The 22726-nt window shown below is 41.8% G+C and overlaps 1 protein-coding gene across 6 annotated transcripts; it reads right to left on the reverse strand.

Annotated features, from left to right (window-relative positions):
• Positions 1 to 457: 457 nt before the first annotated feature.
• kansl3 (KAT8 regulatory NSL complex subunit 3) lies at positions 458 to 16242 on the reverse strand. 6 transcript variants are annotated; one of them, XM_029678032.2, is made up of 22 exons: positions 16005 to 16241; positions 15189 to 15461; positions 14838 to 15008; positions 14558 to 14648; positions 14261 to 14446; positions 11936 to 12067; positions 10322 to 10438; positions 10136 to 10234; positions 9646 to 9717; positions 7498 to 7572; positions 7194 to 7351; positions 6807 to 6870; positions 6445 to 6633; positions 6195 to 6351; positions 5808 to 5885; positions 4126 to 4302; positions 3798 to 3885; positions 3492 to 3619; positions 2952 to 3058; positions 2643 to 2841; positions 1145 to 1257; positions 458 to 1059 (listed from the first exon to the last, which is right to left on the reverse strand). In XM_029678032.2, exons 2-22 carry the CDS (start codon positions 15398 to 15400, stop codon positions 1057 to 1059), a joined length of 2616 nt encoding a protein of 871 aa, XP_029533892.2. In that variant the 5' UTR covers positions 15401 to 15461; positions 16005 to 16241; the 3' UTR covers positions 458 to 1056. The 6 variants fall into 6 exon arrangements, with proteins under 6 accessions (XP_029533892.2, XP_029533891.2, XP_029533894.2 ...); XM_029678031.2 differs by having other exon boundaries at positions 1145 to 1260; XM_029678034.2 differs by lacking the exon at positions 3492 to 3619 and having other exon boundaries at positions 1145 to 1260; positions 2952 to 3042; positions 16005 to 16242.
• Positions 16243 to 22726: the final 6484 nt, after the last annotated feature.

A 22726-nucleotide genomic window follows, 5' to 3' on the forward strand; every position in this document is an offset into this window, starting at 1 on the left:
ACATCATTTCATGCAAATTAAATTCATTCAGTGCGCAGGACACGGTTCAATCATTGTATTCTGAATTGGAATACGGTTTGGAGATTATATGCTTGTTCAATTCTTCACTAATATCTATTCAAATTTACATGAAAATCCCCAAACGATGGTGCCAAGCATTACCATTACAATCCGCCAGCCGCAGAACTTTGGATATAACATTATAAATATAATTTAGACCAACACATTTTGACAATTAAAGTTCAGTGAAGACTGGATTTCTTTCTCTTGATTATATTACTGAAAGGTAAGGACTCCCAGAGAGAACCGCACTTTTGTTCCATTTAAAAGTAAAATGGTTTACAAATGTAGATCTGTAAATTCACATTTTCAACCCAAGAGTAGTCCACCTACTTAAACATGATCATTGTCACGCTACATAGAAAATATTTTTTCTGAACATGAACTGAGAAATCAATTCCATGGTTCGGCTTTTGAAACATCTTGCCAGGCCAAAAGGCTTTAATTAAACATGAAACAATATTAGCTGTAAAATTCCACCTAGCATAATTCAAAGTTACAGAACAAAGCATATAGAAAAAAAACTGTTGTAATGATCTCAAAAGACAGGCTTAATTTAAAGATCCAATGGTCAAGAAAATAACAGGTAACAATTACAATATTTCCCCCTCTACACATATACAACTATCATATGGCTGTTACATTATCCATTGCCTTACAAAAAAAGTGTCAACTGAGAGCTTGTGACAAAAATAAAATACCTTCAATATTTTATACCATCTTCAACTCTTAACTGAAATGAGTGTGACCATACATATATGTTGGGCTGATGACGTTTCCTGCAGCGTGGAGACTGGTCCACTACACAAGTCAATTCACACCATGGGGAAGGAACCATTCGCCAAGTGTTCATCTGTTGCATTGGGGAGAGAATAGACATAAGGGCAGGGGGTACATGGCTACACTCCTTTTCTATGGAGTCGGATCATAGCCAGTCCAGTCACTCCTCCAGGATGAGTATCACATCTGGCATGATGCGTGCGATCTTTGGGTTCATCACTGCAATAGAGTATTTTGATTTGAAAACAAATCTTCATTTTAGAACATGTGATAGAGACGTTAAGCTGCTTGTGAGGAGACCCACCTTCATATCAGGTGGTTTGGACAGCATCAGTGGCCTCTCAGCCTGGCCCAGCGTAGTCATTCTGCTGGGCTGTCCTCGCAGCATCACAGTTATAATGGTGGGGGCTCTGAGCCCTGCTGCCAACAAAGTGATGGTATGGGTTACACATCTACTCAGATATGTATACTAGAACTGGGTGTCAAGCCTAGTTCAGACAGCATTTTCCCTCAGACACAGCAAAGCGGACAACATTCCAACTGAAATTCCTGAATAGCAAATCCAGCAGTGTGTGCTAATCCAATGAGGGAATTTTTCAAATTAAATAGTTCTTAAAATACAACTCAGTGCCCAAGGGCTTATTTTGCATTTTGCCTGTATTGTCATGTCTGGCTTGCTTTTCTCAATGCTAAGAATAGTCCATGTCAGGAGATGTAGACTAGAGAGAGATGAGTGCCGTTTTACTCTTAGCTTAAATAATTATTAATCCAGGTTTGAATTTTGTACAGAATTACAAAAAAAGAAGCTATCAAAGACAACAGCAATCCTGGGAAAGGAGTGGACAACTTGGATATCGCAACAGCAACACCCATTTCTCGATCAAAAAAAGAGGAATGAAAACATGGGTTATTTTCCAATCTTTATTGCAATGATAGAAACAGGTGGTATGCCGGATGTGAATATTATTGCTACTTCTCCTCATACTCTTTCCTCTCTACAAAGTCCAGTGAGTCCGTGGGTCCTTGGGTGCATCTGGAATCATGGCTGCTGCTTGCTTGTTGCAGGTGATTTAATTAATGGATTTACAAAATGTAACATTAAGACCAAGCAATCAAAATGAAACAAACATAAAGAGGCATCTACCGAGTGGACAGATCTGGTGAACAAATGCAGTCTGAACAGGGCCATTGACATCGTCAGTTGTCACGTGACATTTAGGCGCTATTCAAAACGCCAAAATGCATGAATGTCCATTTGTTTTTGGCCCTCTTGATTCACAATTATCGTGACAACAATTTTGTATCAATGAGTTCCACGTATCAAGGAAACTACGGGCAAACATGAACATATTCAAAGATTCTCATGTAAGCATTTACATTTGAAATGTGTAGACGAATACATAAACAATATGTATTAAACATGACTTCATCAAACTGCTAATTCCAATGTCACATACACCTGGATCATGTATTCATTGATGTTTTCCTTATGGCTCTTCCAAACATGAACATTAGTACAAAAACACATCATCCCTTACGATACAAATCTGTACACTTTGATGTTACATGGCTGCAAGTCTGGTTTTCCTGATACTGACCACACCTAGGATCCTCATGGATGACTATCTGCATACACATTATTGATCATGCTGTCCACTATCTCAGTCAGCTATCTGTGGTGTGGCCAAGGTGACCTGGCGATAGGGCCCGTCCTGCTATTCTAGCTTTTCCGAAAATCAGGGGGTTAAGGAGAACCCTGGGCATTCAGCGTGGCCGCCGTGGTTTGGCAGTTCGGGACGTACCGGCACTCTGGGTGGAGATGTGTGCCAGGCTAGGGAGGCTGCTCGCCAGCTTGGCCAGCCCGCCATTGGTGAGAAGCTGGTGGATGGCAGTGGTCTTGGACAGCCCTCCAGTGGAGACCACAGGCACTGCCCGGAGCAGAGTGCTGCTGCCAGTACCTATGGAGCTAAGGACCTGACCCTGGGGCTTCCCACCAGAGGCCTGAGGGGGATAGGAGAGGTGGAGTCAGTCAGACAATGAGTTAGCACACAGACAAACTCACATTACTGAGTATACTTTTTGCAGGTTCATGAGGAAAGTCCAGGGTGTACCTGAATGCTGCCCATGCTAGCTGTGGTGGTGGGCAGGCTAGGGGATTTGGTCACGATCTCCTGAAGACTGAAACTTAGGCCTTGGAGGAGGCTGCTGGCGGAAGGTGCTGCACACAAACACAGCGAGAATGAATCAGCACTGCTCACATTTATACACAGTCAATACCGAAGGCTCAACAACACAACTACTGACAACAGTTGAGATCCACCCCTATACATCCAATCGACAAAACAACCTCTGGTAGAAAAGGCCAACGGTTAAGCTTCCATAGATAATGCAGAAGTAACACTAAGTAATCAATAACATTGTTTGCTCAGATCGGTTGTTCTCATGAAGTGCTCAAAATCAGGACATAAAACAGAACTCTCCCCCTTTTAAATGTGTGATGGATTTGCTGTTCCTCTGCACAACTAACAAATCAGTGAAAATATACCGTACAACATTTTTGGTTGTAGTTCAGTGTCTAGAGTCTAGACTGTCATCTTTGAGATCCGCTGCTGTGCCGAGTTAGGACAGTCATGCAGGCAGGTAGGAGATACCTTGGGCAGTAGCAGGAGCTTGCGCCTGGACTGGTGAGGAGGACCCTGACACCATGCAACTCTGCAGGTTGTGGAAAGAGCTGGACCCCGAGCTCAGGGCACTAGACACCTCTGTCAGACTACCAGACCTGCAGTAACACACATAACCAGAGCTGTGGTAGCTACCCACCCCATAGTTTTTTTCCTATTCAACAACTTCCAACCAGAGTCCAAAACTCAATCCGTTTGCTGCACACAGAGCTGCCCAACAGGAGATTGTCTGAGGAGTTGGAGATCATTGTGTGTCCGTGTGTGTGTCAGGCCTACCGCTGGGATGTGAGGAGTCCAGAGAGTTCCTTGGCTCCAGACACCGTCTGTCCCAAAGTCACAGCTAGGGGCATCCCAGAAGGACCCCCTGCATTAGAACAGACAATTAAGAAAATAAGCCAAATCTGATCAGACAACACCACACTATAACATTGAAAATGGTTTCTAAAGACTTTAGAAATAGTGGAAATAAGAAAATATTTGATAAACATTCAGATGAAAGCCCCACACATATTACAATTCATTTGGCAACAACTTCCAATCTCTTTACTGGATCATTCACTTCGAGGTTCAGAAAACTGCTCATATTTAAATCTGAGCGAGTTACCTTCCTGTGCTGTAGAACTGACAGCGCCCCCTGCTGTCTCTCCATGCAGAATGGTCACCTTAATCTTGGCTCTCTTGGAGGCTTTGGTGGGAGTGGGGCTGGGAGTCTGCCTCCTCTTCAGATGGGCCCGCAGCTCGTCTCTCTCCAGTTCCTCGGTCTGCTCACTGGATACAGGAACTGAAACACAGACACAGCACATCACTGACTGGGATAAACAGACCAGACCATTCCAACCCTGATCACAAATTCACTTCTCAAAGTATAATGGAATATACTGAACAAAAATATAAACACAACATGTAAAGTGTTTCATGAGCTGAAATTTTACATCCCGGTTAGCATTTCCCCTTTCCCGAGATAACCCATCCATCTGACAGATGTGGCATATCAAGAAGCTGATTAAACAGCATGACCGTTACACAGAGACACTTTGTGCTGGAGACAAAAGGCCACTCTAAAATGGGCAGTCGTCACACCACACAATGCCACAGATGTTTTGAGTGTTTTGAGCGCGATTGGAATGCTGACTGCAGGAATGTACACCAGAACTGTCGCCAGAGAATGTAATAAGCCACCTCCATCATTTTAGGTAATTTGGTAGTATGTCCAATTGGCCTCACAACCACAGACCATGTGTAACCACGTCAGCCCAGGACCTCCACATGCAGCTTTTGTCTGAGACCAGCCACCTGGACAGCTGATGAAACTGGATTTGCACAACCAAAGAATTTCTGCACAAACTGTCAGAAACTGTCTCTGGGAAATTAATCTGTGTGCTTATCGTCCGCAGTTTGGCTTCTTAACCGACTTCAGTGGGCAAACGCTCACCCTCGATGGCCACTGGCACGCTGGAAAAGCGTTCTCTTCACAGATGAATCCTGGTTAACTGTACCAGGCAGTGGGCGAGCGGTTTGCTGATGTGAAAGTTGAACAGAATGCCCCATAGTGGCGGTGGGGTGATGGTATGGGCAAGCATAAGCTACAGATAAACACAATTGCATTTTAACGATGGCAATTTGAATGCAGAGATACCGTGATGAGACCCTGAGGTCCATTGTCGTGCCATTCACCCACTGCCATCACATCATGTTTCAGCATAATGCACTGCCTCATGTCACAAAGACCTGTACAAAATTCCTGGAAGCTGATAATGTCGAAGTTCTTCCATGGCCTGCATACTCACCAGACATGTCACCCATTGAGCATGTTTGGGATGCTCTGTATCGATGTGTATGACAGCGTATTCCGGTTCCCGCCAATATCCAGCAACTTCATTTGCTTAACAAGTCACACGTTGAACTTCGCACAGGCATTAAAGAGGAGTGGGACAACATTCCACAATCAAAAGCCTGATCAACTCTATGCGAAAGAGATGTGTCACGCTGCATTAGGTTTACACTTTTTTATTTAAGGAATCTGTGACCAAAAGCATATCTGTATTCCCAGTCATGTGAAATCCATAGATTAGGGAATTAATTTATTTCAATTGACCAATTTCCTTATATGGACTGTAACTCAGTAAAATCTTTGAAATTGTTGCGTTTATATTTTGTTCAGTGTATGTATAATGCTCACTTAAAATTGTTATATGACCCTGTTAACCATGTACATCAATGATCTGGCAGCAAGAGGGAGATGGCAGACAGAAAGGAAGAGAAAAGAAAGGAGAAAGACATACTTACCAAAGACACAGGAGGGAGTGCCAGGAGGAAGATTTTTCCTCACAAGCATGTTTTGTTTCATAAAAGCAGCAAACTGGGCTGAAATTAATTGAAAAGAAAGGTGGAAGGATAGTCGAAAGAGAGTAGAGAAGGGATGAAAAGATAGTCACGTTCCATTGTGCCCTTCTGATGTCGTTACTGCCCTAGCAAGATGTGTCCAAGTAAACCATTTTCACCATTCAATATCGCATTCACATCTTCCCAAGCCCATAGAGCTATTGAAAAACCCATTGGCAAGAGAGTTAAATGACTCATTAAAACAAGCGCACACAAACAAATGTGTCAAATGTGAGAACTGTGGTGTGTGTGTCTGCGTCTGTTTTCGTACATGCTAGTTGGCACACAAACCTTGTGCCTGCTTGTGTGTGAGCACAGTCCCAGACCGCTGCATATGGGTCTTGAGGAGTTGTGTGGCAGTGATCAGACTGGACTTCTGTGCTGGGGACAGTCCCGACGTCTTTGGCTTGGGGCTGGAGGTGGGACTACTGCACACACTGGACAGGTCCTGAGAACACAACCATAAAAACAAAGCCAGTCAAATGATCAGCAATGTATATATTATTCTCCCGGAGCGTGCCTGAGCTGATGCAGGACATACCTCGGAGCCTGAGGGGGATATTGGTACTCTGAGGGCAGGGGAGGAGGGGCGGCCCCTTTCCAGGTCAAAGGGTAGCTCGCGTCTAGGCTTCTTCTTCTTCTCCGTGTCAAGGTCCCTCAGCTCTCCTGAGCCATGGCCGTGGCTCTCCGCCCGCGTCAGCACCCCCGACAGGAAGTCTGCTATCTCATCCTACACAGGAGAGACAGACGTATATCTGCATGAAAAGCATTTCAATGGAACTCCACGTGAGGAGTTTGATGGCTAGGGTTAAATCCTTTGACGTTTTCATAGAATCTTAACCTAAATTTGTTTGAATAAAAACACTATGGCTTCTCTACAGGACAAGAGCGACATGGACCAACCTGAATGCAGCGATCCACCATGGTCTGTGTCAGTCCCTCTGATTTCATCTTTGTGGAGTTGATTCTGAGGAAGAAAAACATTTAATTAGGTATGAGAAACAAACTCTGATGCACTCAAATTCTTCAATTTAATAGCCCTGCAGAAAATTACAGCGAGCAGTGAAAACTTCAGGCCTTTTGTCTTCACAAGAAAACATTCAGTGACTGAATGCTTTCAACTGCTGTTACCTTTCCGTCTTAAAAATACATATAGTGAGCAAAATGTTTGGAACATGAAATTGCAAAACAAAGAATCGTGATTCATATACAATTGAATGACATATCGTATGGGTACCTAAGTATCGTGATAATATCGTATGGCAATTCCCAGTCCTAGAGTAAACCCACCTGAGGTTGTCGTCGGCTCCCCCCACCACCACCATGCTGTTGTCGGCTCGGAGTTTCTCTCGGAACTCCTCCATGGCCTCTGTGCCACACTGCAGAGCATTCTGACCAACCACAAACAACACTGGTGTCTTCATGTCCAGCAAGGGGTCGTCCACATCCTGCCAGTCAACAATACAAAAACAGTCAATCCACATCTAAGATCCAGAGACATGTGGCAAAATTATGTTGATCTGTGTAAGACAAGTCGAAGCATCATATCTAAATGTCTCCACAATGCAAGAAACATTTGAGCACATTTCCTTACCCCTCTTGGTCCATTGATGGTTAGCAGTGGAAAGCCAAGACACACCACAGCAGTCAGGTATTCCATGAGAGAGACCTGGGAGAGGACAACCACGTCAATATGTGCAGTGCACCAACGTCACATCCACCAATCACAACACAGATCAGAGCTCCGATTCCACAAGGATTGTTTTCAATAACCACCAGATGTTCCGAAAGTATTCACACCTTGACTTTCCACATTTTGTTGTGTTATAGCCTGATTTTTGTCACTGGTCAACACACAATAAATGTCAAAGTGGAATTATGTTTTTTGAATTATTTTATAAATGAATAAAAAATCAAAAGCTGGAATGACTTGACTCAATAAGTATTCAACCCCGCTGTTATGGCAAGCCTAAATAATTTCAGGGGTAAACATTTGCTTAACAAGTCACACGTTGAATGGACTCATTCTGTGTGCAATAATAGTGTTTAACATGCTTTTTTAATGACTACCTCATCTCTGTATCCCACACATACAATTATCTGTAAGGTCCCTATGTCGAGCAGTGAATTTCAAACACGGATTCAACCACAAAGACCAAGGAGTTTTTCCAATAACTTGCAAAGAAGGGCACCTACTGATAGGTAAAATAAAAATAAAAACGTTTTTTTTTTAAAGCAGACTGAATATCCCTTTGAGCATGGTGAAGTTATTAATGACACTTTGGATGGTGAATCAATACAAAGATACAGGCGTCCTTCCCAACTCAGTTGCCGGAGAGGAAGGAAACCCCCCAGGGATTTCACCAAGAGGCCATTGGTGACTTAAACAGTTAGAGTTTAATGGCTGTGAAAGGAGAAAACTGAGGATGGATCAACAACATTATAGTTACTCTACAACACTAACCTAACTGACAAGAGTGAAAAGGAAGCCTGTACAGAACAAATATTTCAAAACATGCATCCAGTTTGCAACAACACACTAAAGTAATGCTGCAAAAAATGCTGCTGCAACAAAAAATTATTCACTTTTTGTTCTGAATACAAAGTGTTATGTTTGGGGTAAATCCAATAGAACACACTTGGGAATTGATGGGAAATTATGTAAAATATATCACTAGCCACTTTAAACAATGCTACCTAATATAATGTTTACATACCCTACATCATTCATCTCATATGTATACGTATATACTGTACTCTATATCATCTACTGCATCTTTATGTAATACATGTATCACTAGCCACTTTAACTATGCCACTTTGTTTACATACTCATCTCATATGTATATACTGTACTCGATACCATCTACTGTATCTTGCCTATGCCGCTCTGTACCATCACTCATTCATATATCTTTATGTACATATTCTTTATCCCCTTACACTTGTGTCTATAAGGTAGTAGTTTTGGAATTGTTAGCTAGATTACTTGTTGGTTATTACCGCATTGTCGGAACTAGAAGCACAAGCATTTCGCTACACTCGCATTAACATCTGCTAACCATGTGTATGTGACAAATACATTTGATTTGAGTACTACTCTCCATATTTTAAAGCACAGTGGTGGCTGCATCATGGGTATGCTTGTAATCATTATTAAGGACCTGGGAGTTTTTCATCATAAAAAAAAAGAAACTGAATGGAGCTAAGCAGATGTCAAATCCTAGAGGAAAACCTGGTTCAGTCTGCTTTCCACCAGACACTGGGAGATTAATTTCTTTCAGCAGGAAAATAACCTAAAACACTTGAAAATCTATGGGAATACCTGGAAATGGTTGTCTAGCAACGATCAACAACCAATTTGACAGAGACTGAAGAATTTAGAATATAATACATAGTTACATTTTGCATAATCCAGGTGTGGAAAGCTCTTAGAGACTTACCCAGAAAGACACAGCTGTAATCACTGCCAAAGGTGATTCTAACATGTATTGACTCCGGGGGTTGAATATTTATCTAATCAAGATACAGTATATTAGTGTTTAATTTTTCATAAAAAGTTTACAAAAAAAGGACAATTAAATCCCTCTTAAAACACACTTTGTAACAAAAATATGACAAATGTCGAGGTGTGAATAGTTTCTGAAGGTACTGTATAACTTTCTGAGCATCACAGAGAACACTCTCAGAAAATGTTGATGACATGTAGTAGACAGAGACAGCAGTCACACAGCAGCCTTACATGACAGGCGATGAGCGCTCCCACATTCCAGCCAACCAGGATAATGGGTTTGTGAGGGAAGTGACTGTGGACCTGGTTCATAAATACATTGAAGGGCAGATAAAGAGACAAATAGACAGTCTAGCACATAACTTCAAAGAACTATCTGAAATTGCAGCAACAATCTAGTCCAGTGGTATTCAAATATGGGGGTGATGCACTGGGGTTGCCAAAAATCTAAATAAAAAATAAGAATGCCGATTATTGTATGGGACAATATAGAAATGTTTTCCAGAAAGATGATTTGAGAAATAATTGTATTGAGTAAATATATGTATTGGTTTCTTTTCATTTTCATAAGAGATGAAAGTGCAATGAATTTAAATGTATTTGTTGAAATGTACCAATTGTACAGTTGGAGATCCTGCTGAAAAAGTTTGAATACTGCAGACCTAGTCCATTAGGAACAGATATTTGGCTACACAACTTCAGGTTCAGACAACAGCCTTACCTCCATGACTTTGGCCCTGACGGTGCCCAACATGTGCTCCAGACACTGAGTGATGCCCACATTGGCTCCACTGTTTACGTGGGTATTTACCGGGATTACCTGAGACAAACATGTTGGTTTATACCTATTGGGTGTGTATAAAACGCAGTGATGCACAATCACACTTGAGAATGAATAGATACAAACCTTTCCCAAGCAGGAGAGCTGTGACTGCCAAAATCTCATTCGGCGCGAGGTAGAAAGAGCAGGATTGGTGGGCCCTGATGGTGCAATTAAGATGAGTGGGGAGCCAGGAAGCTTGCTCTGCAATACAAAATAGAAATCCAGTCATTATCACATTAATAGCAAATGCAATCAAAGGATCCCAAGTCAATCCAGAAACATTAAAGTAGAATTTATTTTAATGACCAAATCGCTCTTCTTTTTTAAAAAGTAAATGGAATGTTAAAGAAGGGTCATAGACACCTTTGTGATTTCACTTGTTATTGAGAAACATACCCCAAATAGCAAATCAGTTCCTTATCCTTGTTGTGTAGTATGGGGGACTTGAAAAAAACCACGAACAAATGCTCCAAAAACACCCAAATACGCATCTTAGAAACGCTCTCACTATAGTGATGCAGGTCTTTAGATGTACTGTATACTATACGGACACACCCAGCCTGCACAGCAGCGTTGGGGAAACAGCTTGAGTCGAACAAAATTGAATATAAAGTTGCAGATAAGTTTCTGAATGACAAAGACCTGCATCACTATACTGATATAGTTGCTGTTTCTGAAAGGATGTATTTTTGTGTGCGTCTTTTGTGGTTTGAGGCAAGTTTCTGAAAAACAAGTGAACTCACAACAATGTCTGGACCATACATTTTTTTAATGGTCAAAGTTAGGCATATACAGCGGCTTGCGAAGTATTCACCCCCTTGGCATTTTTCCAATTTTGTTGCCTTACAACCTGGAATTAAAATCGATTTTTTTGAGGTTTGTGTCATTTGATATACATAACATGCCTTACAACCTGGAATTAATGTGAAACAAACATGAAATAACACAAAAAAAAAACAGAACATGAGTATGCATAACTATTCACCCGCCCAAAGTCAATACTTTGTAGAGCCACCTTTTGCAGCAATTACAGTTGCAAGTCTCTTGGGGTATGGCTCTATAAGCTTGGCATATCTAGCCACTGGGATTTCTGCCCATCCTTCAAGGCAAAAGTGCTCCAGCGAATTGGATGGGTTCCGCTGTTGAACAGCAATCTTTAAGTCATACCACAAAAACCACTTTTCCGGGTTTTTTATTTTTCATTTCACTTTTTTGTATGTCCATTACATAAAATCCAAATAAAAATCCATTTAAATTAGAGGTTGTAATGCAACAAAATAGGAAAAATGCCAAGGGGAATGAATAATTTTGCAATGCACTGTAAAACGGTAGGGGTGGCAGGGTAGCCTAGTGGTTAGAGCTTTGGACTAGTAACCGAAAGGTTGTAAGTTCAAATCCCCGAGCTGACAAGGTACAAAATCTGTCGTTCTGCCCCTGAACAGGCAGTTAACCCACTGTTCCTAGGCCGTCATTGAAAATAAGAATTTGTTCTTAACTGACTTGCCTAGTAAAATAAAGGTAAAAATTAAAATTAAAAAAATTAAGATGAAACTACGAAGCACTTCCTGCCACAACTATCAATTTCACCCCTACTACCATTTGGAATGTGAGCATGTTTCCATTGTCTTTTTCATTCTGACTGCAGTGAATTCTGATTGCTCCCAGAACCACAGACTGGGATTAGCATTAGAGACCTACCGGTTTGTTGTGAGACAGAACGCCCACGGCTGGGTCCCAGGGCCTCTTCAGTAGCAGAGAGAGGGCCTCTGCACCGGCCGCTCCAGTCTTCACTGATGAAGTCAGCAGCATCCTATCAATCAGCGAGGGCAACTGCACAGACAGAGATGTTGAGTCATCCTGGCCATACTCTGAACCCGATTATTACCACGGGGCTTTCTATTGACATATCCACTATTGTTGTTGCTGCTTTATCGGATCACCACTATGTATTTTTTACTACCTTCTTGCCCATAGCACAGGGTAATACTGAACGCATTATTAAGAAACACCATCTTACCTCTGAAGTTGCTACAGATTTTAACTGAGTGTGAACAATACTCCACCGATTCTGCCTTCCTCGTAATGATTTAGTTGATCATTTTAATAGCAAATAAAAGGGCAACCATTGATGCCATAGCTGAAAAAGCCAACATTCTAATGGAGAACCCCTTGGATGAGTGAGGAAACTAATACATTTAAGAAATTACAGAAAGGCAAAACAGAAGAGGATTAAATCAAAGTTGCAGGTCCATTATGACATTGAGAAAACAACTTACCAGACGGGCTAATTTTTCCTAACTTGATCACTAATAATCAGAATAATTTGAGAGTGCTCGCTCTTCTTGACCATTAATGGCCTGATAAATCCTAACCCCGCAAACCTATATGATCTTTGTTTGCGACATATTTCAGAGATAAGATAAACATTAGGCTGGGTATCAATCAAGGAAGACCTGATGGGAGTTATGATATGTGCCCTAGCCTACCACGCAAAGGCACTATGGATTTATTTTTCCTGGTTGACACAGACATGCTCAGGAAAGTGATATCACAACTTCAGCCAATCTCCAACCTTCCATTCTTAAGCAAAATTCTTGAAAAATTGGTTTACAAACAGCCAAATTAGTTTTTCAAGTGCAAACTGTATTTTTGCAAAATTCCAATCTGGTTTTCAGGCCTACCACAGCATAGAGACAGCCTTAGTTTAAGTGGTAAATGACCCAGCGCAGATGCCCAACAGCTCTATGTCCTTGTACTCATGGATTTATGTGTTGCATTCGACATGGTTGACCATGATGTCCTTCTGGAGAAGTGGATTTGCCTAACCGTCTAGTTCTAATTGGTTTAGGACCTACTTAACCGGTTGAGAGTTTTTCACCCTTGGTAAACATAACTCAGAGAAAATACATATCACATGTGGCGTTCCACAAGGCTAGATTTTGGGTTCGGTGCTGTTCAGTTTATACATGTTACCCGTTGGCAGCATTATCAGAAAGCACAGCATTGATTTTCACTGCTACGCAGACGATACACAACTTTCCATCTGTGTCACCACAGGATTTTAGCTCCACAGATAAATTAGACTGTATTAATGATTTAAAAACTTGGATGGCTAACAACTTCCTCCAGCAAGACAAGACTGAGGTACTTATTGTTGGAACCAAAGTACAGAGAATCTGGCTGCACATTTTAATTCACAGGCAATAAAGATAAACACCAGGTAAAAAAGGTGTTATTTTAGATTCGGAATTCAATTTCAAATCACAGGAATGTGAACAAATAGCTTTTTTCCACCTGAGGAACATTCCTCACTCAGGCTGATACTGAGAAACTCATCCATGCTTTCATTACAAGCAGGCTTGACTAGTGTACTCATCTCCTTTCTGGTCTACCCAAGAAAGCCATTGGTCAACTACAAAACATGCAGAATGCTGCAGCACGGGTAATGACCAGACAGAGAGCACAAAATACACCGGTTTTAAGGTCTCTGCACAGGCTGCCTTTGAGTTTCAGAATAAATTAAGCTTCTTCTATTAGTTTTTAAAATCAATCCACAACTGTGCACTCCAATACATGTCAGACAGGCTTTTAAGTCATTTAGCCAGTAGGTCCCTCAAGTCCTCTAGCACAGGCCTTTTAACTATCCCAAAGCCTAGGACCAAGAGGCACGGAGAGGCAGCCTTTAGTTATTATGACCCCAGCCTCTGGAATAGCCTGCCAGTGGACCTGAGGGGGGCCGAAACTGTGGACATTTTTAAAAGAGATCTTAAAGTCGTTCAGTTTTGATAGTTATTCTTTAGTTTTTAATCCTCTTATGTTTGTTGTGTTGTAAATATTTCTGTATTCATTTTCATTGTATATTCCTGTTAAGCATATTGTGTTGAATTCCATGTCTGAAATGTGCGGTATAAAAAATATTTATTTGACGATTGTCACAGTCATAGAACGTATCCCTCTATATAAGAATGCATGTCACAACATCAAATAATGTGTACACACATTTTGAGAGAGAAAGAGGAGTACCTTGCTCTTGAGTGTCTGCAGTACGTCTAGGTAAGCGGCCAGCATGGCCAGACTGAGGGATTCTATCAGGGTGCTGTGTAGCCACTGGGTCAATTTGGTGTCCCAGTTGACACTGGCCAGTGCATGGCGCACCTTTCGGGCACACTTGTCCACAGCAATCCTGCGCAATACTGGCTCATTGGAGGCCTATGAGTCAGAGGAAGGGATGGTAAGACTAGAGGGACAGGAACTTTGATAGTCATTGAACCTGAATTAGTACCACATACAAAAGCACTTAGTTGGTGCATATGAACTCACGTTTTCATTGGCCAGCCGGGCCAGTCTTTCAGCTTGCAGAGCCTTCAGCACCTTATTAAACAACTTGTTTTGAATGACCGACCATCCAGCCCTGTAATACAAGCAGTCAGTAATGAAGTCTGACGATTATCACCATTTGAAATGGAGATTGAGACAAAGACGGTGTATACAAGAGCTGAGCAAACAAGGCATCTGCAACACATAAGTCCTTACGGAACATAGATATATTTTTAAACCCCAATAGGGTTATTCAAAGGGAGGTCGGGTGGAGGCCACTCACTTGTTGATGTGTTCCTCCCAGTCATCAGGGGGTGGGGGACCCTCAGCAATTGTGCGAGCAAATAAAACATGTCGCTCACACTCCTTCATAACACTGCGTGCTTTCTGATTGTCATAGAGTGGAATAGGTGTAGGCGTGACAGATTCCACATCTATTGACAGGTCTGATTCCCTGCAAAAGAACACAAACATACTTCAGTAAATGCTGTCATCCAGTTTAAGCTGCAACTTTATTATTGTTGTGATAAAGCTACTGCTACAAAATTAAATGTTGTTCTGAGGCACAGGTTTTCAATGTTAAAATTGTTTGGGCAATGAGTCATCGGTGAGGATAATGAGGGTTGAAACTCACGGAACAGCATCAGGTTGGCGACGGGGTGTGACGAACAGCATGCGCGTGGGCCGGGCACTGCTGGCGTCCGGGTGGGCATTCCATGGCTTAGCATAGCTGTGGTCCAGGAACACCAAGTCCAGTTCACGCTCATGGACAGACAACTGGAACAGCAAAGATGTACCCATCCTCCGCGCTGAAGTCTGGAAGTCCTTGTCCACACCACGGTGCATCCTCTACTGGGGCCCCAAGGGCCCTACAGCTCTGAGACAGAGTTCTGCTTTCAATCCAAGCCTGAGCAAGGAGGAACTGTGATCAATACCACTATAATATTCATCAAACATCATCATGTGACATCACATGTAATTTGTACCCCTCCTCTTTAGCCCACAGCTGGTTAGTACAAGCACCATTCTTATCCATTTTGTAACGTCAGCTTAGTCAAGTGACGTTGACTAACGTTAGTTCGCTAACTAGTTACACGTAACGTCATTCTTTTAGCGAGCTACAGTACATAAGGGAACGTCTCTGAAGAAGCTAAGGTTGATAGTAAAATACACGGCGGTACGCAAGCTCTGCGTTGTTGACATGACGTTACTAGTTGGCTAACTACATGTCTTAGCTAGACGGCTAACGCTAGTTAGCAACAACACGATATATTCATTAAACTAACGTTAGAGCATGGCTAACAGAAGGGGTAACTAACAACTGATAACTATACAGGGCATTACAACGTGTATTATTGTAGCAAATTTTAACAAGGCGAACATTACATTAGCTAGCCAACATGGTAACGTAGCATAAACCTAGCACGCGCTAGTAGCATCGGCTACTCACCTTTTCATGCTACTTCCATTGATAGCATTACGTATTTGCAATCGAACAATAATTTACACCAAATTAAGTCATATATAAATGTCAACAAACAACCTACGTCTAGATTTTGTCACAAATTTGAGAAGGACGGACGTTAGCTACTAGCTACGCCTCGTTGATATATTACGGCCGAATTCCTTTTGTTTTGCGTGGGCGCGAGCCACCGCCACAGTTAGTTCTGCACACATATACAAAACACGGACTGGATTCCTATTTCTTAAGGACGGTGCATGTTATGGTGCCCAGTGTAGAGGCGTACCGCAGTTACGCCCGTCCTTCGCAAGGTCTTTTTTGGTGGGGAAACAGCTAACTTCCTACAATTCTATAAATTTTGTCATGTGCAGTTTTATAGCCAAGCTCATACTATTCTATACATATTGTAATGAGGCTGAGAGAAAATGTTGCTGTTTTAAAGCTGCAATATGTAACTTTTTGGACAACCACACTAAATGCACATAGAAATATGAGTAATAGATCTGCCATTCTCATTGACAGCAAGTCTAAGAAGCTGTAGACGTGTTCTATATGTGCTATTTCTATGTTTCCCGTTCTTACATTTCGTTTTTGCGGTTTTGTACACCAGCTTGAAACAGCTGAAAACACAATATTTTTGGTTATGGAAAATATTGTTGTGCCACAGAAGCAGTATGTCCCGCCTACTTTGATCCCTACATGTTCCAATTGTCATGATATTGTAAATTAGGTTGTGTTTTTCCGTTGGTTCCTCAGTTGTTGTATGGCCCTGATATGTACACCTATGTGTGATCTGAACTGGAGTTAAGTTATAACACTTTAGTTACTGTTTATCTACAATAAACATCCTGAAGAGAGAAGGTGATTTTTGGAGCTTCTTCCCACGCCATCTACATATTAGAAGGTCTATGGCGCTACAACAGTACAGTTGTAGCGCCATAGACAGTACAGTAACTTAGTTCAGTTAGGTAGCTAACAGTCATCTGAAGGGCCATCACCCTGCTGACAGCTCCAAGGTCTCAGCCCTCAACACCGGGCAGAGCCACCACACCTCTGCTGGCACCATGGTCCCTGACACTGGGCAGGGCCACCACCCTGCTGCCTGCTCAGAGTTCTCCAACCTCGAAACTGGGCAGAACAACTACCCTGCTGCCAACGCCAAGGGCCTCACCCACAACACCGGGCAAAACCACCACTCCTCTGCTGGTATCAAGGGCCTCGACACAGGCACCACCAGACCTGTGCTTCAGCCAGCCAAGGGTGAAGAGAAGAAGCAATGTGCCCTCACTAAACCTCCTGTGTGCATGGACATTCCTCATGAGCCACCCAAACTGCAGCAGTGGGCCAAACAGACACCCCACAAACCAGAGAACGAGCAGCTGGCATGGGGAAAACATTAGATCCACACCCAACACAAGTCCAGTCAGAGGGAAACACATGGACTTCCAGGTATGCAAACCAGCTTGTCACACCCTCATTCTTGGGTTAATACCCAACAAAACAGGGCTGAGGAAGAACGACAGAGACGCTAAAGGTGGTTGAGGAGTGCGCCCATGCCAGCAGCAGCAAGGCCTGCAGCAGATAAATAACCACAAAGTAGTTCAGGACTGTTACAATGTTTCCCAGTTACTGAAAAGTCAAGTCTTAAAAATACTATTTTTCAAACTGAAAATGCATGCCGCCTATATAGTACCACCGTATGAGTCATAATACCCATAAAACCTAGCGGTAAAACAAGGAAATGGTTCCAATCGTTTTTCCACCATTCATTTTTCCCATTACGTTTTGAGAACTGTGTAAATCTCTCGAGGACAGAGTGACTTATCCATATATTCGCCTGTATTTGCCCCCCAAAAATGAAATGCTAGTTAACTACAAATGTGGCTGTCAAAAATAACTACAAATACCATGATGATCTGGACAAGATTGACAAATCGAGGATTAACTTGCAGGGATTTGCAGTTTTGCATGATGTCTACTTTGATGCTAATTAGCATTTTCTAATCTGAGAGTAAATAGAGATGTCACGATCATTATAAGGAGTGGACCAAGATGCAGCGTGGTATGTTTCCATGCTTTATTTTTGGAATAGAAAACTTTAAAGAACAAAACAAAGAAACGAAACGTGATGCTAATAATATGCCCACAGGCAACTATACATAGACAAGATCCCACAAAGCACAATGGAACAATGGCTACCTAAATATGATCCCCAATCAGAGACAATGATAAACAGCTGCCTCTGATTGGGAACCATACTAGGCCAACATAGAAATATAATTCACCTAGATAACCCCCCCCCCCCCTAAATCACACCCCAACCTAACCAACATAGAGAATAAAAGCTCTCTATGGTCAGGGCGTGACAGTACCCCACCCCAAAGGTGCGGACTACGGCCGCAAAACCGGACTCAATAGGGGAGGGTCAGGGTGGGCATCTACCGTGGGAGCGGCTCCGGTGCGGGGCGAAGTACCCACTCCGCTCGTGGACACGTCATCGGAGGAACCGGACCGTGGCTCGTCACCGGAAGAACCGGACCGCGGACCGTCGCCGGGGACTCCGGATTTGAAGTGTTTCTATAATTCCCTATGGTAAAAATTAATGGTGGAAAAACAATTGGAACCATTTCCCTGTTTGACCTCTCGGTTTTATGAGTATTATGACAGCTCCACTGTGGGGCTCTATAGCGAGTGCCAAACACTGGCCACACATTCTGCAAGATTGATTGTCTATTCAAACAATTTAAAAGTGCTGCCTAGAGCCCACACTTCTATTCAAAAGAGGAATTGATGTTCAATATTTTGTTCATCAATACATGGTTGTGTTTCTATCTCCTGCCTTGGTATAGGCTCTGAGATTAAATAAATCAAATCTAATTTTATTTGTCACATACACAAATTTAGCAGATGTTATTGCGGGTGTAGCGAAATGCTTGTGCTTCTAGTTCCGACAGTGCAGCAAAATCTAACCAGTAATATCTAACAATTTCACAACAAATGCCTAATACACACAAATCTAAGTAAAGGAATGGAATTAAGAATGTATAAATTTATGGACGAGCAATGTCAGAGTGGAATAGACTAAGATACAGTAGATAGTATAGAATACAGTATATAGATATGAGATGAGTAATGCAAGATATGTAAACATTATTAAAGTGACTAGTGTTCCATTTATTAAAGTGGCCAATGATTTGAAGTTGTATGTAGGGATGTGTATGTAGCGAGCAGCCTACATACACATCATAGGGAGCATACACACATAGGGAGCAGCCTCTCTATGCTAGTGATGGCTATTTTATCAGTCTGATGGCCTTGAGATAGAAGCTTCCCGGTGATGCCTTGCACAGACTGCACCACCCTCTTGAGAGCCCTGTGGTTGTGGGGCTAAAATGTCACCCATATTGTCAAATATTTTAAATAGGCTACCGGTCTATTTACTTTCAAACATGGTTGTCTATTGAATGAGCAATGGATAAATGGTAGCACAATATTTGTTGTGTAGCAGGAATGAACCAGTCATATCACAAAAGCAGAGGCATGCCCTGCAATATAATCAAGATTTAGGCCTATATAATAAAAGTAAAATAAATATATTAGCCACATGCTGCTATGTGATCTCCCACCAATGACAAATGCATCCGTTTGAGCATTAGGCTTACATTTTAATGTTTTTATTTTACTACCATTATAATTCCTGTGCATCAAACACCTCCATTTCCACCAAAATAACAATATTTGCTTGCAATACAGTTGACCATCCACTAGATCTTGTGTGTACACATGGTCTGAGATTTACGTGGAGATACATACATTTTCCCCTCAAGTTCCAAATGGCTAAATTACCAACCTTTGCGGTAAAACTGGTGCGTACAGCGGTTCGTTTTTTTGTGTGCGCACGCACCATTGATAATTGAGGCCCTGGCCTGCACCTGCCCTTAATCCTGAAAAAGCAGTGGCTCTTATGTAAACAGTATGGTAAGCACTTTTCTCACTTTTGTTTACGGGTGGGGAGGAGGAGAGGGTAGGCTACTCCCAAAGACCCCCTACTTAAAAGCATGTGAAATTCTCTACTTCCCTACAAGACCCCTAGCTAGTAGCATTACATCAGAATCCAGTCTACATTCATTTGAATCAAGTCATTTTGCATGCTATGTTTTCACGATTTTGGAGGTGATAGAACAGTCCTTTAATTTGGTTGATTTTCGAATACCAAAAGCGGTGTTGTTGCTAATTTACTATAATTTACTGTAGCTCTTCATGGCACATAGGTATCCTAATTGGGTTTAATTTTGTTGTCATAATGTGGACATTATAAATACTACATAATTAATATTTTTTAACTCACCACATTTGTTTTGAGTTAGAATTTATGGTGGATTGAAACTACATGATAGAGAAAATACACTGGAGACATATACACTATCGTTCAAAAGTTTGGGGTCACTTAGACATTTCTTTGTTTTTGAAAGAAAAACACATTTCTGACCATTAAGATAACATCAAATTGATCAGAAATACAGTGTAGACATAGTTAATGTTGTAAATGACTATTGTAGCTGAAAAAAGCAGATTTTTTAATGGAATATCTACATAGGCGTACAGAGGCCCATTTTCAGCAACCATCACTCCTGTGTTCCAATGGCACGTTGTTAGCTAATCCAAGTTGATCATTTTAAAAGGGTAATTGATCATTAGAAAACCCTTTTGCAATTATGTTAGCATTGCTGGAAACTTGTGCTGATTAAAGAAGAATTAAAACTGTCCTTCTTTAGACTAGTTGAGTATCTGGTGCAGATTCGATTACAGGCCCAAAATGGCCAGAAACAAAGACCTTTCTTCTGAAACTCATCAGTCTTTTCTTGTTCTAAGAAATGAAGGCTATTCCATGCATGAAATTGCCAAGAAACTGAAGATCTCGTACAACACTGTGTACTACTCCCTTCACAGAACAGCGCAAATGGGCTCTAACCAGAATAGAAAGAGGAGTGGGAGGCCCCGGTGCACAACTGAGCAAGAGGACAAGTACATTAGAGTGTCTAGTCAACTGGCAGCTTCATTAAATAGTACCTGCAAAACACCAGTCTCAACGTCAACAGTGAAGAGGTGACTCTGGGATACTGGCCTTCAAGGCAGAGTTGCAAAGAAAAAGCCATATCTCCGACTGGCTAATTAAAAATGTAATATTAATATGGGCAAAAGAACACAGACACTGGACAGAGGAACTCTGCCTAGAAGGCCAGCATCCTGGCAGGGTAGCCTAGTGGTTAGAGCGTTTGGACTAGGAACCGAAAGGTTGCAAGTTCGAATCCCCGAGCTGACAAGGTACAAAATCTGTCGTTCTGCCCCTGAACAGGCAGTTAACCCAGCGTTCCTAGGCCGTCATTGAAAATAAGAATCTGTTCTTAACTGACTTGCCTAGTAAAATAAAGGTAAAATAAAAATCCCGGAGTCACCTCTTCACTGTTGACGTTGAGACTGGTGTTTTGCAGGTATGCATTTGAAACTTTGAAAGTGTCTTCAAGTGCAGTTGCAAAACCCATCATGGCTCTCATGACAGTCACAGGAAAGGAAGACGCAGAGTTACCTCTGCTGCATAGGATAAGTTTACTAGAGTTACTAGCCTCAGAAATTGTAGCCCAAATGAATGCTTCACAGAATTCAATTAACAGACATCTCAACATCAACTGTTCAGAGGAGACGGTGTAAATCAGGCCTTTATGGTCGAATTGCTGCAAAGAAACCACTGCTAAAGGACACTAATAAGAAGAAGAGACTTTCGCGGGCCAAGAAACACGAGCAATGGACATTGGACCGGTGGAAATCTGTCCTTTGGTCTGATGAGTCCAAATGTAAGAATTTTGGTTCCAACCGCTGTGTCTTCGTGAGACGCAGAGTAGGTGAACGGACGATGCCCGTATGTGTGGTCCCCTCAGTGATACATGGAGGAGGAGGTGTGATAGTGCTTTGCTGGTAGCTATTACAGTGAAAGAATACCATGCTATTGTTTGAGGAGAGTGCACAGTTATGAACTTGAAAAGTTATTAATAAACCAATTAGGCACATTTGGGCAGTCTTAATACAACATTCTGCACAGAAATGCAATGGATCAGTCTAAAACTTTGCACGTACACTGCTGCTATCTAGTAGCCAAAATCTCAATTGCGCCTAAACTGCAAAGGCAATTTTTTTATTTATTTTTTTTATTTCACCTTCATTTAACCAGGTAGGCTAATTGAGAACAAGTTCTCATTTGCAACTGCGACCTGGCCAAGATAAATTCGACACATACAACAACACAGAGTTACACATGGAATAAACAAAACATAGTCAATAATACAGTAGAACAAAAGAAAACAAAAAGTCTATTCAATGAGTGCAAATGAGGTAAGATAAGGGAGTTAAGGCAATAAATAGGCCATGGTGGCGAAGTACTTACAATATAGCAATTAAACACTGGCATGGTAGATGTGCAGAAGATAAATGTGCAAGTAGAGATACTGGGGTGCAAAGGAGCAGGTGGCGAAGTATTTACAATATAGCAATTAAACACTGGAATGGTAGACGTGCAGAAGATGAATGTGCAAGTAGAGATACTGGGGTGCAAAGGAGCAAGATAAATAAATAAATACTTTATGGGGATGAGGTAGGTAGATATATGGGCTTTTTACAGATGGGCTTTGTACAGGTGCAGTGATCTGTGAGCTGCT

The sequence above is a fragment of the Oncorhynchus nerka genome, linkage group LG13, assembly GCF_034236695.1.
Source record: "Oncorhynchus nerka isolate Pitt River linkage group LG13, Oner_Uvic_2.0, whole genome shotgun sequence".
Classification (NCBI taxonomy): domain Eukaryota; kingdom Metazoa; phylum Chordata; class Actinopteri; order Salmoniformes; family Salmonidae; genus Oncorhynchus; species Oncorhynchus nerka.

Bases quoted from the DNA above. Each gene is read 5' to 3' on its own strand.
- kansl3 (XM_029678031.2), bottom strand. From the start codon at position 15,400: ATGCACCGTGGTGTGGACAAGGACTTCCAGACTTCAGCGCGGAGGATG. The intron at 7,352-7,497 runs GTAAGGAAATGT...GTTGACTGGCAG, and splicing joins CCATCAATGGACCAAGAGGG to GATGTGGACGACCCCTTGCT. The intron at 4,303-5,807 runs GTAAGTATGTCT...TCTGTGTTTCAG, and splicing joins CACTCCCTCCTGTGTCTTTG to TTCCTGTATCCAGTGAGCAG.